Source organism: Plasmodium sp. gorilla clade G2, assembly GCF_900097015.1.
Source record: "Plasmodium sp. gorilla clade G2 genome assembly, chromosome: 4".
NCBI classification, from domain to species: domain Eukaryota; phylum Apicomplexa; class Aconoidasida; order Haemosporida; family Plasmodiidae; genus Plasmodium; species Plasmodium adleri (nom. inval.).
Genome location: NC_041696.1, coordinates 497082 through 514907, shown reverse-complemented (window position 1 = coordinate 514907; position 17826 = coordinate 497082). Strand labels below are relative to the sequence as shown.

At 30.0% G+C, this 17826-nt stretch overlaps 1 protein-coding gene and 1 pseudogene across 1 annotated transcript, besides 1 other annotated feature; one reads left to right on the top strand and one right to left on the bottom strand.

The window, feature by feature from the left end:
* Positions 1-369: 369 nt before the first annotated feature.
* Positions 370-4085, top strand: PADL01_0412000 (annotated as a pseudogene).
* Positions 370-4085: a sequence feature (erythrocyte membrane protein 1, PfEMP1).
* A 1753-nt stretch (positions 4086-5838) lies between these two features.
* PADL01_0411900 (erythrocyte membrane protein 1, PfEMP1, putative) lies at positions 5839-17684 on the bottom strand (the record flags this gene model as incomplete). The annotated part of the gene is made up of 2 exons (XM_028685238.1): positions 5839-7116; positions 7452-17684. The coding sequence occupies 2 exons, from the start codon at positions 17682-17684 to the stop codon at positions 5839-5841; spliced, it is 11511 nt and encodes a 3836-aa protein (XP_028536756.1).
* Between the last annotated feature and the right edge of the window lie 142 nt (positions 17685-17826).

The window sequence follows — 17826 nt, the reverse complement described above, 5'->3', positions numbered from 1 at the left end:
CTTTAACAAATAGAAATTTTACAAAAATATAACAAATAGGTACCATAATAGAACAAATTTCATAATTGTATTAAAACTTTGTATATGAATATTGTATGCTTCATTAATAAATATAATATTAATTAATCATCAAATTATACATATAGTTATTACAATCATTAAAAATATTGTATAAAACAAAATTATTTAAAATGGCAAATTTTTGGTATAGAAAAAAATATTCCATTTATTACATTTGTTGTAGATAAAAATATTTGTGGTCGTTTTTTATGGTGGTCAGTAATATTTATTATTATGTGTTTTATTTCTACAATGTAACCGTATGTAGAAATTTGTATTACAAAATATATATATATTATAGTTATAAAAATGGCGCAAGGTCGTAATAGTAAAAATGAAAGTGAAAAAAGTGCCAGAAATGTTTTGGAACAATTTGCCGAAACTATAAAGAAACAGGCAGAAAAGGATGCACAAAAATATCGAAGTCCTTTGAAAGGAAATTTGAGTTCAGCACAATTTCGTGCTCCCTTAATAATTCAAACGGGAAATTCTAGGAAAACTCCTAGTGATCCGTGTGATCTTAATTTTTCCTTCCATTCCAATACACCTGGACAATATAATGTGGAGAGACATCCTTGTTTTGGAAGACAACCACAACGTTTTTCATATGAAGTTAAAGCAGAATGTGGTAATGATAGAATAAGGGGCAATAAATCTGGGCTTGGATCCTGTGCTCCATATAGAAGACAACATATGTGTGATTACAATTTGGAACATATAAATGAAGGAAATACAAGAAATTCTCATGATTTATTGGGAAATATTTTGGTTACAGCTAAATACGCAGGAGAATCATTATCAAATTATATGAAAAATCATTTTCAGGATATATATAATTCTGGAATATGTACCGTTTTAGCAAGAATATTTGCTGATATAGGTGATATTGTAAGAGGAAGGAATATGTTCATACCAAATAAAGATGACAAAATAGAAAACCGTCTAAGAGTAATTTTCAAGAAAATATATGAAGAATTGAAAAAGAATAATAAAGAGGCCGAATTTCACTACAAAGAAGATAAAGATGGAAATCATTATAAATTAAGAGAAGATTGGTGGTCTGCGAATAGAGATCAAGTATGAAAAGCTATTACATGTTCTGCAAGAGTGAATGACTTATATTCTAAAAATCTTGGAAATGGTACAACGACTGTTTCGAATGGTCAATGTAGAGGTGTTCGTGGATCTGTTCCTACAAATCTTGATTATGTTCCCCAATTTTTAAGATGGTTTGATGAATGGAGTGAAGATTTTTGTCGAGTAAGGAAACGTAAATTAGGAAACGTTAAGGTAGCTTGTCGTGGGAAAAACGCTGACAAATATTGTAGCGTCGATGGTTTCTATTGTACTCAAACAGATCTATGACGTAACATTCTCTTTAAGGATTTCAGTTGTCCAAGTTGTGAGTTAGAATGTAGTAAATATAAAGAATGGATAGAAAAACTACAATACGAATTTAATAAGCAGAAAGAAAAATACGAAATGGAAATTAAGAATACAGAAAGTAATAATGAGGATAAATATGAGAATGATTTTTATAAAAATATTAAAAAAATGTACCCTTCTGTTAAAGATTTTATAGAAACATTAAATGAAGGTGCTTATTGTAGTAATACTACTCAAGAAGGAAAAATAGATTTTAATAAACCAGATGATACATTTTCTCGTTCAAGGTATTGTGTTTCATGTCCTGTATTTGGCGTTAATTGCAAATATAGTGACTGCAATAAGGTTACTGTAAAGGATTGCAATGATATAAAGGATATTGGTTCACAAAATTTTGAAAATAAGAAAGATCCTGGTAAAGTACATATTCTTGTCAGTGATGACAGTGAAAATGGAATTCCATATGATTTAAAGAATTTTTGTGACAATTCAAGTATCTTTGAAGGTATTAGAAAAGACAAATGGTCACGTGGTTATTTATGTGATTTAGATATATGTGATCTGAGTAGTGATAATAAAGATATACATATTGATAAACGCATTTCAATCACAATATTTTTTAAACGATGGTTAGGATATTTTTTAAAAGATTATAATGAAATTAAAGAAAACGTAAGTGCATGTATGAATAATGCTGCAGGATCCATATGCATAAAAGGTTGTAAAAATAAATGTGACTGCGTAGAACAATGGATAATAAAAAAAGAGGAAGAATGGCAGACAATAAAAAAACGTTATTCAAAACATGAAATAAAGGATAAAACTGACTTTTCTTATTTAAAGAATTTTTTGGAACAAAAGCAGTTTAAGAGTGATTTTGACAAAGCAATAAAAGGGTTTGGAAATTTAGGTGATTTAGTACAGTCAAGTGAATGTACTTATCCTGATTCCTCACCAAAGAAAGAACGTAAAAAGAAGGATATGGTAGAATGCTTGCTTTCTCGTCTTAAAAAAGAAATTGGTAAATGTAAAAGCCAACATAACGATACTACTGGAAAACAAACCAGCTCAACTATCACTCCCCCAAAGTGACGAACAAACAAATACTAACATTTGGACATCGACTGTCCCTCTTAGCGTGGCCGTCGCGTTGACGTCCCTGGTATTCCTGTTCCTGAAGGTAACATACGTGGTTTATATGTGTGTGTTTTGTGGGTGCTTTTTATATATATGTCGATATGATATATATATATATATATATAATATATGTAATCATATTGAAAAAGAAAAAAAAAAAAAAAAAATATAGGAACAAATTTGTTAAAATAGAAAAAAAATAAAAAAAAGAGAGAAAAAAAAAATGAGAAATTTTATCAAAAAAAAATATAAAAAAAAAATTTATTAAAAAAAAAAAAAAATAATAATAATAATAAATAATTAATAATTTGTTAAAATAAAAATATATATAAAATTTTATTAAAAAAAAAAAAAATTAAAAAAAAAATATATATATAATTTTATCAAGAAAAAAAATTAAAAAATAAAAATTAAAAATAAAATTACATATAGATATATATAATACACCTATATATAGCCAAACATACACACACTAATACATATATACCTATATCTTCATTTTTTTTTTTTTATAGCGTAAAACCAAAACTCTACCTGTGGATTTAGTCCGTGTCCTGAATATACCTAAAGATCAATATGGTATACCTGATATGAAATCGTCCAACCGATACGTTCCGTATAGTAGTCAATATAAAGGAAAAACTTATATATATGTCGAAGGGGATAGTGATAGCGATAGTGGTAACTACCGCGAAGATACCACCGATGTGACTTCCTCAGAAAGTGAGGTGGAAGAACAGGATATAAACGATATATTTGTACCACGCACGCCAAAACATAAAACCTTGATCCAAGTAGTATTGGAACCAACCAACAGAAACAGTGGTGATACAACAAATAGTATTAATACACCAAAAGATGATATATCTACGAATAAATTTACTGAGGAAAAATGGAACCAACTAAAACAGGAATTTATATCTAATATAAATCAAAATGATCAAATGGATATATCTAGATCTAATATAAGTGGAACTCCTCCTACAAATACACAACCATATCCTACGTATGTGTCACAATATATATATAGTGATATAGATTTAATCAACGATTCGTTAAGTGGTAATAATATTTATGATGAAGTATTGAAACGGAAAGAAAATAAACTGTTTGGAACAAAACATCCAAAACACAACACAACAAATAGTGATCCCATACTCAACCAACTAGATTTAGTTGATCAATGGTTAGATAAAAATCGTTATATATGTGAAACATTCAGTAATAAGGAGGAATTGTTAGATAAATTGAAAGAATTGTGGGATAATAAAAATAAAAATAGTGGTATTACAGACATTAGTCAAAACAATATGTTCAATTCCAATATTTCTCTTCAAACAGATATGGATCCTAAAACTAAAAACCAATTTATACATATGGATACTATCTTGGATGATAAATCTGTGGATCATAATAAAATACACATTGAAGTGAATGTAAATAATAAAACCAATGGATCGTTCGAAAAACAATATCCTATATCCGATATATGGAATATCTAATACAAATATAAATGGATTTCTATTATATATATATATATATATATTTTTTTTTTGTGGTATTATTTGGGTATATATTTGAATAATTTGTATACATGTATAATTTGTATATATATTTTTAGAATTTGTCTATATATTTGTATTATTTGGATATATATTTTTTTAGAATTTGTGTACATTTGTATTTGTTTCTTTGGTAAGTTTGTAAAAAACATGGATATGTTCATAATCATATTTGTTATTATATATGTTTAACAATGTTGGATATTATTTTTATTTTTTTTTTGTGTGTGTACATTTGTAAAAAATATTTTTTTTAGTTATACTATTCGTTATTATATTTGATTCATATTTTGTAGTATTATTTTTAATTTGTTTCTTTTTCTGTATATATTTGTACATAATATGTGTATATATTTTTTTTTTTTTTGTGGGAGTATGTATTTATTTTTTTTATGATATGTTATAAATTAATATATAAATATGTGTTTATATATATGTGTTTTATTTTGTTATTAATTTCCTTAATTAAATGAAGAAAAAATATATATATATATATATTACCATATAAATAATATTCCTAATACTATATTATATAGTTCAATATTAAAATATATGAACATACAATACTATTTTTGTTATTTATATAAATATAAATATAAATTTCTTATTTAATTTTTAAAATTCTTTTATACAAACCAAAATATTTCTACATATTTACAAAAAAAAAAAAAAAAAAAAAAAAAAATCAACTACATATATAACATATATTTTCATATATATATAAATTATATATTAATATAAAGATAAACAACTACAATACATATATTATATATATATAATTCTATATTAATATATTAAAATAAAATATTCAAGTATAACCACATGTTTATATTTTCAAAATAATGTACATAGAAATATCGTTGAACTCTATCCCTTAAAAAATATATATCGAATTTTTCTTTATGCCCTTTTATATGAATACACATAAAAATTCTTACATTATAGTACACATTATAAATCTTACCAATACTTATATATATATGTATATATATATAAATAATTTCATGTAATATATAAAACATAAGGATATGATCCTAAAACTGAAAAATTCATTTGGAATATTCCATTATGAAAACATACATATATATATACATAATAATATATATATATATATGAGTAATTTTGTATAATTAATACTTCGTTATTAAAGTCTATTATAATATAATATTATATATAAATATTTGATAAATAAATATAATATACTTATAATAGTAAAAATTAATATTAAGAATAAAAATAATAAAACAAAAACATTAGGATATTTTATTTATATTATTAATGTTATTATGAATATTTTTTAAATATAATATAAGTTTTCTGATATATATATTACATTATGTAATATTTCATAATATGAAATAATTAAGAAATATTTAAAACATTTGGTTTTTATATATAATGTAAGTATTATATTAACATTATATATATAAAAGTGACTGATTGAAAAAAAATAATAATAAAATAAAAATAACATTTCTATTAAAGAAAGAAATTAAAAAAAAAAAATAAATAAATAAATAAAAAATTTGTTATATTTTATATATTTTTATATTCAATATAAGTATATGTTACTCCTTTTAATTTATTATTAATAGATTCCATAGACATGTCCCTTTTTGAATTAATATAAAAATCGTCACCTAAAGAATTATTATTTTATTTCATATTTTTCATGAAAATTATTTTCAATATACTAAAAATTGTACAAATTTTCCAAATGATTTTCGTTACTTGTTACATTAGTGTTTAAAACATTATTTTCGTCCATATGGATATCCATAGACACATTTGTGCGTAAATTCTTTGTTTGAGAACCATTATTTTGCGTTGTAATATCACTATATGGGATATTTGTTGATCCAAGATCTTCAAGAGATGTTATATTTGAATGATAATATATATTGTTTGTACTACTAATATTATGGTTATCATCATTAATTTTATTAATGTCATCATGAGTTGATGTATCTAATACATATTCGTTATTTTCCTTATTCCACTCATCATTCAATTTACTTAACATTTCCTCTTTATTTTTCCATTTGTTGCACATATCTCTATGTCTATCTAACCATTTATGGAACAAATTTAGTTGGTTCATTATAGGATTGCCATATATTTGTGTAGCAACACGATTAAAAGTCGTAGTTTTTGGATGTTTAGTCCCAAATAATTCATTTTCTTTTCTTTTGAGTAACTCATCATATATATCAATATGTTGATCACTGTTTAACGAATCGTTGATTAAATCAATTCCAGTATATAAATTACTTGAAACATATTTTGGATGATCCGTAGTATATATCTGTGTATTTTTTGGAATATTCCAATTAATATTATAACTAAAAACATCGCTATCACCATGTAAATATCTATCTTGAATAGATGTAATAAAAGGTTTTTCTTCAAACCTATTATCCACAATATTAGGTTGTGTATCTGTAGTAGGAATTCCACTTAGATTTTCATTAGGTAAAACCTTTGGTATATTTTCTAAATATTGGGAAATAAAATCCTGTTTTAGTTGATTCCATTCTTCATCACTAATAGGTGTATTAGTGGGTATATCACTAGGTTTGTCACTATATATACCACTAGGTATATAGGTAGTGTCCACTATATTATCTATATGTGTATTTTGTGCATCATGTGTTTTGTTACTTGGTTTCAAAACAACTTCTATCAAAGTTTTGTATTTTGGAGATTTGTACCCATATATATCATTTATATCTACTTCTTCAACCTCACTTTCGGACGAAGAAGTGATATCCGAGGAAGATATATCACGAATATAATCGTTCGATTCTTCTCCTTCCACGTAAATATATGTTTTGCCTTTATATCGACCATATGGGACATACCTATTTGAGGACTTATTTGTAGGTATATCATATTCGTTTTGCGGCATTTCTAATACTCGGAACATATCGATATCGCGTTTATATCTTGCAACATGGAAGGGTTTTTTCCACTACAAAAAAAAAAAAATATATATATATATATATATATATATTTCACTTTATATGTATATTTATGTATATGTATATATATATTTATCTTTATTTATCCTTATACAATTTTTATATAATATGAATATAAATATATATGTATAAATAAAATATGTGTATAATTATATATATGTATATATTGATTCTTTCTTTTGAAATTTCTGAAAACTTTCTTCTTTTTTTATTCTTTATTTATTTTAATTTTTTTTTTCTTTCTCTTTCTCTACATGAATATAAATACATACATATTAAACACATATATATATATATATATATATATCCACACAAATATTATTACCTTGTATAGCAATATTCCAAGTATCGTTGCCGCCACTGCACCTACGACTGGACCGACTATAATTTCTGGAGAGGAAGTCGTGGGTGTACTAGGTGGTATAGGTGCAGATGGTGGAGGGGGTACAGGTGTGGGTGGTGGTGGTATATTTTTTTCCTTTTGTTCTTGAATTTTTTGTTGCATTTTTTCTACAATTTCTTTAGTTTTCGCTGCTACTGTAAAAGTAGTGTTTACTACATTTTCAAATAGTTGTGCAGATGTTGTTGGATTTGGAATTACTTTGTTCAGAACAACTGGTGCGAGTGTTTTTATATTTTCAACTAAATTTGTAATAGGCGAAAAAGGGTCAATTGTTTTGATTGGATCAGTAGCATCGGTTTTGGCCCTATCAATTATTTGGTTCACAAATTTGTTTTCGTTATCGTTCACTTTGTCTTCAAATATTTTATCCAAAACATTAATTTCGCAATCGCATTCTTTACATTGTTTTTTTACATATTCATTAGCATTTTGTTCATTTAGTTTTGTTCCAGACGAAGTAGAGCCAGCACTTTGAATATGTTCCTCATATTTTTTCTTTAATCCATCCCACTGAACTTTTCTTTTTGCATACCAATTTCTATATTTACCTAATTCGTGTCTGCAATATGGATCTGAAATCTTTTCAATTGATTCTGCACCATTAATTTTTACTAAACATTTATTTTGGACAACCACGTTTTTTGCTTCATTTACTTTTTCTATGCAAAATTGTTGTGCCCATTCAGTTAACCAGCGTAAAAACTGTGGAATTTCATCAATTTGTCCATGCTCTGGACAAGTATTGTTTGTTGTTCCATTTTCATAATAGTGACACATCATAACATTCCATACATGTTGTTTATTATTTTCCCACCATTCTTGACGTTTCTTTATCACATCTGAAGTGCCCTTATTACCCTGACTTCCATTTTTTTTATTTTCATTTTCTTGTATCCTTTTAAAAATATCCGTCACATTTTTTGAACGCATATCATCTACCATATCATCACCTTTTATAATATTGCCTATATCTGCAAAACTGTATTTCATAGCATCGAGTAACATGTCACGTTCCTTGTCGTTTTTATTTTCTTTTTTATAGAAATCACTCAAATATTTCGCTTCACTCGCCGCAGATTTTAATACTGCGGTTTTAAAAGCACCGGTTGTTCTTATATGACGTCCGCCAGATACCATAATACTTTGGAAACATATATTTCTTCTCCTTGGAGGAATTATTACACCATCATTTTGTCCTTTAGGATCTTTCAACTCAAACGTTCCCCATTTATCTAGACCATATTGTTCTTTGGTTTTATGGCAACTATTACTGTCAATTTTGGAGCAAACGTTTTCATTTAGTGGACAATTTTGCAAATAATTATCATCAATTTTTGGTGGTTCTGGACGTTTAAACGGCGATTTATGTAGATTCTTGTAAACATACCAACTACCTGCACCTCTACCACTTCCACCTCCACCACTATTACTATTACTGCTACTAGACGAACTCGAACTACTTGAACTACTCGAGCTACTGGGCGAACTACTACTACTACCATTCTGATTGGAAGGATCAGTACTACCGGAATTAGAATTACCACCTCCACTTGATTGTGGATCCTGGTTAGGATCACTTCTACCAGGATTTTGGTTACCACCTCCGCCAGGATCAGGAGGACTAGGTGGACCTACAGGTGCACTACCACCACCAGGTTGATTCCCATCTTTGCCACTAGCAGGGGAAGGAGCAGAGGGACTAGTTGGGCTTCCAGCTCCACCACCACTACTACTACTATCAGGGTTACTAGGTGGGGATCCAGGTTGACCACCCCCACTTGGACTACTATTACTTTGATTACTACTATCTTGATTCGATTTCGCAGGATCGGATGGTTGCGCAGGTGATGGTGGTGGAGGCGGTGGATCCTCCTTACAATTACATGCCGTATCATATTCGTGTGGTTGATCCCTAAATGCATAATCGTCATTACTACCACTAATATGTTCAACACCATTAGTGATATTACAGAAAACCTTTTGTGTATTACAATCCATATTTTTAAGTTCTTGATGCACATATCCTGCAGCGGTAGAATACGTGGTATTTTCATTATTTTTTTCGTGTAATTGTTTCAAGAATTCAACTACATCCTTCTCATCTGTAGTACCACTAGTACTACTAACATTTTGTTTTGCCTTATCATATAATTCTTTGTATTTATTTGATTGGGTTTCCCATTGAGGTCTCCATTCATTAATAAATTTCCTATATGTACCACAAGCTGCTTTACATTGTATACATTGTATACATTTTCCATCAGCATTTATATCCTTACAGCTCCCACACGCCTGTACTACATCGTCATAATATTTTTTTTGTGCTTTGCAGAACCACTCGGCCCATTCTGTCATCCATCTCAACCGTTGCGGAATATGGTCCTCCACTGGGGTACTACCATTGCCATCACATTCGATATTACCACTGGTTTTTGGACATTTCATTGCTTTCCAAATCTCGTCACGGTTCGCTTCCCACCAATCTTTACGTAATGTTGTATGTTTGTTATCATCTTTTTCATATTTTCCGTTGTCACCTCCATTTTGTTCTTTAATTTTAGCAAATATTTTTTGTAAATGTCCTTGGAGTTTTGTCTGATCCGTATGATTCCACAAATCTTTTCCTCTAACTATATCTCCTATATCGGCAAAACTATATTTAATAGAACGACATTTACCTTCATTGTCATTTTTAATATCTGGGTTCTTATTTTTTTCATACACTTCCTTTATTTTTTCTGCTTCTTTATTCGCAGCGAGCAATACATCGCCTAAAAAAGAATCATTAACATTACTACCTGTAAGTCCTCTACTACTTGTGTCCAAATTTTCTATATTCGATGTACATATATGTTCACGTCGTGGAGGCAAGAAAATGCCATTTGGTTTTCCGCTTGGGCCTGCATCATCCCATTTGGTTTCTATATTAAATCGTTCACCTGCGCCATCTTTTCCTGTACATGGTCCTTTATAATCATTACCACGACTATCATTGGAATGGTTTTCCTTTATACTACATATGTTCTTCAATTCATCTGCCTTACCCTTTTTACTGTATTCTCCTTTCTCTGCATCGCCTTTCAAACTACCATCCACTTTTCCCTTGGCATCCTCTTGCATTTGTTTGGCAATTTCCACCACATTTGTAATGGGTTTCGTAGCATTACTACCAGGTTTGGTAACACCACACGGATTAATGGTAGCACTATTTTTTTTGTTTTTCACCGTGTCCGCAATATCTTTTATTCGACATTCTGTGCAGAAAGGTTCGTATTCTTTATATTCTTGATCGATTTTTTTGAACACATCATCTAAGTTTTTATCTTGACATTTTGGTTCTATGTATTCCATAGCAGTTTTTTTCCCATTCATAGGTTTTACATAATCTTTATATTCATCGTCAATATCGTCCTCATCATGATCACCAACATGTATATATATTTCGTCATATTTCGTTTTTTGTCCTTTCCATTCATTTCTATGAGTATTTATCCAATCATTGTATACTTTACACTGTTTTTTGCATTCAGGAGTAGCATTTGTGCATTTAGTATCTTTGGTGACGTTGTTCTTAGCATTTTCTGTTTTACATTTTCTTTGAAGATTTTCCAATAGTTTTTGTCTTTCTGTGCATATTTGTTCTGCCCATTCTTCTAACCATCTCAAAAATTGAGGTTTCTCATCACTAGGGCTGGAAGTACCGCTTCCACACGTGTTGTCGCAATTCATTGCTTTCCATACCTTATCTTTATGTTTATCCCACCATTCTTCGCGTGATTCTCCACCACCACTAGTACTAGTACCACTATTTGCAAATATTTCGTTCAATTCTTTTTCGACCATGACACCAAATCGTCCTTTCATCATATCTGTGCCTTTAATTATATCTCCAAAATCATAAAAACTGCGTTTCATGGCATTACATGCCGTGGTACTATCATTTTTGTGTTGTTCCCGCAAAAATGTTGCTTCTATTTTTGCTGCGGCGTACAGTTCTTTTTCTAAATTGTTTTTATATTCAATTTTTTCTCCGCCTGTTAATCCATATAAATTTCCTAAACATAGTTTTTGACGTCGTGGAGGGGCATACACTTTATATTTATCAGGATTTTTGATGAATGTAGTATTCCATTTGTTATTTTTATTTTTGGTACGACAATTCGATGTGGAAATATTATCATCACATGGTTTTATATCATCACTCGATTTTTGTGATGACGTTGATGATATGCACGTACATGTGGTTTGGTAATCACCATATTTATTACTATCTTTAAATACTTTTCCAAAATTTGTTCCATTACAATCATCACAATTGAATAATAAATAAAACGAAGAATTGTTATACGAGGCTTTGTTCTTTTCGTCTTTTGTTTCCTCCTCTTTATTAAATTTCTCCGAAAATTTCTTCCACGCTTGTCTATTGTCTGTAATTAATTTTTTATAATCTTCACATGAATTTTTACAATCTGCATCTGCTATATTTTGACCTTTACTATCACACTTACGTTTGCTTTCGTCCTTACACGCACTATCCAATTGTGATTTTAATTTTTTTTTTTTGGAGCAAAAATCATCACCCCATTCTCTGAACCACCAATAAAATTGCGTGTCGTAGTCCTCATCATGAATAAATCGGGGACATTCATTACCTATGAAATTAACACTACTTCTGTTTGGTTTGGACGCCTGTATTCCACATTTGACAGCATTCCAAAACTCATTTTCATGACTTTTCCACCATTTTTCTCGCTCCTCCGTGGTGGCAGTAGTACCACTTGTACCACCATTTTTGGATTTAATTATTTGACCAATTTTTTCTTCTAACGTTTTAATATTTGTTGGTTTCCATAACATTTCTCCTGTCACAAGATTTTTAAAATCATTAAAACTACGATATACGGCATCGCAAAATCCATGAGGTATTTCTCCACTATTAGAAGTATTTTTGCCTTTGTAGTATTCGTGTAATCGTTCGGTTTCTTTTTTTATGGCCTCTTTTAATTTTTTTAATAAATCCTCTTTGGTGGACAAAGGCTCTTGTATTATTCCACTTCTGTGCATGTTTGCGATACATAGTTTTTGTCCTCGTGGAGGGACACAAACATAATCTTTTAATTCTTCTCCTTTAATTGTTTCTTCGCATTTCCATTTAGTTTTTAATTCTCCGCCATTTTGCTTTTCGTCAAACTTTTTTTCTTTACAATGATTATCATTAATTTTCTCAATTTGTCCACAGTCTGTTGGAGGCTTATTGTCGTCTTCTCCTTTTGTATCTTTACATTTTTGGCAAACGTTTTCTTTTTTTTCATTCATAGATTTTAAAAAATCATCAAATATAGTGTTAGTTCCACTACTACTGCTATCACTTGTTTTTTTCTGGCAATATTTTTTGTTGCGACTACCATTGCTTGACATGTCAAGTTCACATTTGGCTTCCAAATATGTATCAATATCAATACCTTTCATTTCACTACCATCTTTATTTTGGTACATGTCATAGTATTCTTTTTGTTTATTCCACTGTTCATTAATTTTTGTTTTCCACTCATCATAACATTTGCAATCTTCACTACACAAAATACATTCTTTAGTATTTTGTGTGCTCGCCGTTCCTTGTGGTTTCCCTACCGTTGGTTGTTTATTTGCACTATGGCACGACTGTTCCAATATTTGTAGATATTCATCAATTGTGCGTTCTATATCGTCTAGCCAATAATTGAACGTATCATAAAATTTGTTGACTTCATTAACTTTATTCATATTTTCTTCCTTGTATTTCTCTTCGTCTCCTTTTTTCAAACATATTTTGTCACTACTACCACTACCGTTGTTTCTTTCGCACTCCCACTGTTCTTCAAACCCTTTTTCGTGACACTCGAGTTTCTTGGGACATTTTTCTACACAGTCATTGGCTTTTTTTAAGGCATCATTTATTTTTTCATTGAATTTTTCTTCACCTCCAGAAGATTCTCCGTTTAGTTCAAGTTCATCATCAAATGCTGTACTCATATACATATCTAAAGTAACAGAAGATTGCCCACTACTACTATTAAATAATTTATAATATTCTTGTTGTTTCTTCCATTCACTTTTTCTTCTATTTATCCATTTGTTATAACAATAACATTTGTCTTTACATTTATCATCAGGACACGTATTTGAAGAGCTATTTTTATTTTCTGTACATACTTTTACTTTTGTATTGAATTGATCAATTTCCTTCAAAAAAGATTCTACCCACTCATTAAATAAATCATAAAATTCTTCATTAATGTCATTATTCGTTTTTTTCATACATACTTTATAACCTTCATTATCCGTTTTATTGCAATCCCATTTCACATAATTTATACCATTCAGTGTAGATTCACATATATCTGTTTTTTTCGGTTTCACAACAGCCGGAGTACCGCTACCAGGAGCATCCCTTTGTGATTTATCTTCTTTTTCACACTTACATGCAGCACCAAACCCTTCTGGTACCTCACTAAAAACATATTTACTACCATTAATATTTCCAAACTCTTTTTGTTCCAAACACTCAAGGGTTCCACTAGAACCAGCATTACCTTTACCACTTTGTGCCCTGACATCTTTACCACTACTCTTACCACCATCGTCACCACTTCCATACATACTATGTATATATGCTGCCGCTGTGAGTGACAACCAATTATTTTGACGTATAAGTTTTCGCACATATAAAGCATTATCATCAGTTGTAGCATCCGATTTAGTCATGGAATTAGTGTACAATTCACTGTACATCTTTTCGTATGTTTTCCATTGTTCCTTCCATTTTTCGACGAACGCTTTATATTTATCACACTGTGTTTTGCATGTCTGGCACTCTGTTGTATCTTTTTTACACTTACCATTTTTACCTTTACTATTACACACATCACACTCATTTTTCAACTCTTCAAATTGTTTCTTTTGCACCACACAAAAACGTTCAGCCCACTCAGTTATCCAGCGTAACAGTTGCGGGACTTTATCCATATTCATATGGTTATTACACTTGTGTTTGTCACCACATTTCATTGCTTCCCATATCATGTGACGGTTCGTTTCCCACCAATCCTTACGAAATTTCACCAGTCCATTATCATCATCGTCATATATATCCGTGGATGTTAGTGTTTTGTATTCATCTCTGAGTGTTTTGAACATTTGGCTCAAATGTTGTTCCACACCATTACCATCATCTGTGTCCACAAGATTTGTCCCCCTAACTATATCTGCAATATCGGCAAATGATCGTCGCATAGCGGTACATAAAATACTTTTATCGTCTTGTCCGCTGGAAGTTCCACCACCACGACCAGCATAATGATTACGCAAACTTCTACTTTCACTTCTTGCCAGAAGAATAATTTCTGATAACAGCATACGATTATTATCATAATATTCTTGTTTTCCCATGTGATCAGATCGTATTTTATAACTATCATCAATGACGTTTTTACATATATCGTCATATCTAGGTGGAACAGCAACCTTATCTCCATTACTACTAATATTTATATTACATATATCTTTAGTTGACCATTCAGTATCATCACCTTTTTTTGTAGGACTACTACCACTAATACCGCAATCATGAGTAATATTACTACTTTCTTTAGTTAATATTTTATCGACATCGCACACATGCTTTTTAGGTCCACCTTTATCTGCCAGGTCCGCCTCAAGTTGAGGATAACATTTACTACATTTATGTCTATAGTGTGACGATTTATCGTCAGGATAGGAAGAAAACATTTTGGTAACGTCGTTGAAATCATCATTACCACAATTATTAACTTTGTCTTTCAAATATGTTGCAACGTTTGGAACAATACTACTAGTAGTCGATTTACCACTAGTATGAATGCCACCACGATCATTGTTCCCAAAATCCATTAACGTTAATTTTTCGTCATAGTATTTTTTTTGAGTATCGAATTCTTTTTTCTTTTTATGGATCCATTCTGAGTATTCTTTGCATTTATTTTTGCAGTCACAAATATTACCTGGTGGAGAAAACCACGATAAAATGGATGACCACGAAAAAGTGTATTCACAGTCATTTTCACACGGCTGACAGGCCACATTTACTGCCTGTTCCTTATTTCTACGTTCAGCACAAAATTCTCTGGCCCATTCGTCTATCCATCTCAGAAACTGAGAACGATTATCCTGTGGTATACTACCACATGGGTTGCCACAATTGAATGCTTTCCATATATCGTTTTTATTCTTTTCCCACCAATCTTTACGTAACTCGCTAAGACCACCATAGGCACTGTTGTCATCATATTTTGTGTCACCATCATTACCGTTTTTCCACTCATCTCTTATTTTTTCAAATAGTTGTCTCAAATTATCCTCCGTCGTCACCGAATATGCATCCTTCGCTTTATCTGTTCCTTTAATTATATCTCCAAAATCTAAAAAGCTTAACTTGATGGCATCGCACACATTATGCGGAATACCACGTTTGCGGCCGTGATTGTGATTACGTATTCTCCACGCTTGCTGTTTTGCTGCCAACATCATTTCCAGCAATAATTTATGGCTATTAAACGTCGATACATCCGTAGGTCCCAATTTTCTGATATTCGATATACATATTTCGTGACGTCTCGGAGGAATACATATACCTTCATGTAATGTCTCGTTACAGTTCCACGATGTTCCACTTGGTATACCACCACATGGGTTCTCGCCTACTCCAGTAGAATTATGATGTCCAAATTGTAAGTCGCAAACTTGACCCGGTTTAGTTTGTGTTCTATATATACCGTCTTGCCATTTACCTGCAAGTGACATAGTGGATTTTGGTTGTCGGTCACTACATGGAATCTCGTGAGGTTTATTTTTACCATTTCCACAATGGCAATAATATGATTTATTAGTAACAGGATCATTTCCATCAAATAATGGATTTAAATCGACATCAAAATTATTTCCACATGTATCGCCACATCCGCTTTTATCTTTAATTTTTTTTTCGATCTCTTTTACATCTTGGTCATAAACCGCTTTATCACCGTATGTACTGTCACTTTTTAAATTTGTTTCACATTGGTTTTTATATTTATCATAACATCCTTTACGTCCACTTAAAAATTGTTTATATATCTTACAATAAGCATTACAATTAACATTATTTAGATTTCGTTTACTTTTACAAGTATTTTCTAAAAGCCATAAAATCCGTTTTTTTTCTTCCAAAAATTCTTCCAAATATTCTTCCATGTATCTCAAACATTGAGGTTTTGTTTCATCAGAATGGTCTAAAGTACATGATTTTTGAATATTAGAACCATTTTTAGAGGATTCTAATTCATTGAATTTCTTTTCTATTTTATCTTTAAAATATGTTTTCCATAAATTGTCCATTTTGGTTTCTCCTACTTTTTCACTTATTCCCTTTAATAATTTTTGAACCTCTTCTGATAATTCGTATTTTACGATATCTTTACCTTTTGATATATCTTTATAATCAGCGAACGTTCTCCTGTATAATTTACATATATTTTCAGTATTACTTCGTTTATCTTTCATTAAGTTGTCTATTTCATTTTGTGTGTGTAAGAAAAGACTCCCAATAACTGTTGTTGCAGCAATTTCAGCTTTTGTTTCCTCATTTCCGTGTGCTATGTTTTGTATATCTTTTATTTGTTTTTGAATATTCCTTAATCGATCGTTTATATTTTTTCTTCTATTTGTTAAACATCCTTTCAAATTTATAGTTTTACTAGTACTACTAGTACCTGCAGGAGAACTACTACTATCATCAATCGATTGTGTATTATCTTTGTCGCACTTTTTACCAAAAAAATTATTGTCCACTTCTGCTTGGTCTATAAATTTTTTTGCTCGTTCGTCCCATGTATATAATAAAAATCTATGATTATCTAACGTAGCTTCAAATATTTCTCTTTGTATATCTTTCCATTTACAAAACTTTTTACTTGGATCACTTATGGGTTTCCCTTTATCATCTATCATGGCACTTTGGTATTTATTTTTCCACGTTTTATCCGCAATTTCTTGTTTCAAAAAATTGATGTAGTGCTCATGGTACCATTTTTGTAATTCATGCAATGGAATATTGTAATTTTTGCTGACGTCATATTGACGTCCGGAAATTTCGTTCCCCATTTTGTCCCAAAACAATTAACATAATGAATAACATATATATATATATATATATATATATATAAGTGGTTATATCATCCATTTTTTTTTAAAAGGAATAACAAAATATAGTTTATAACATATATATATATATATATATTTTTTT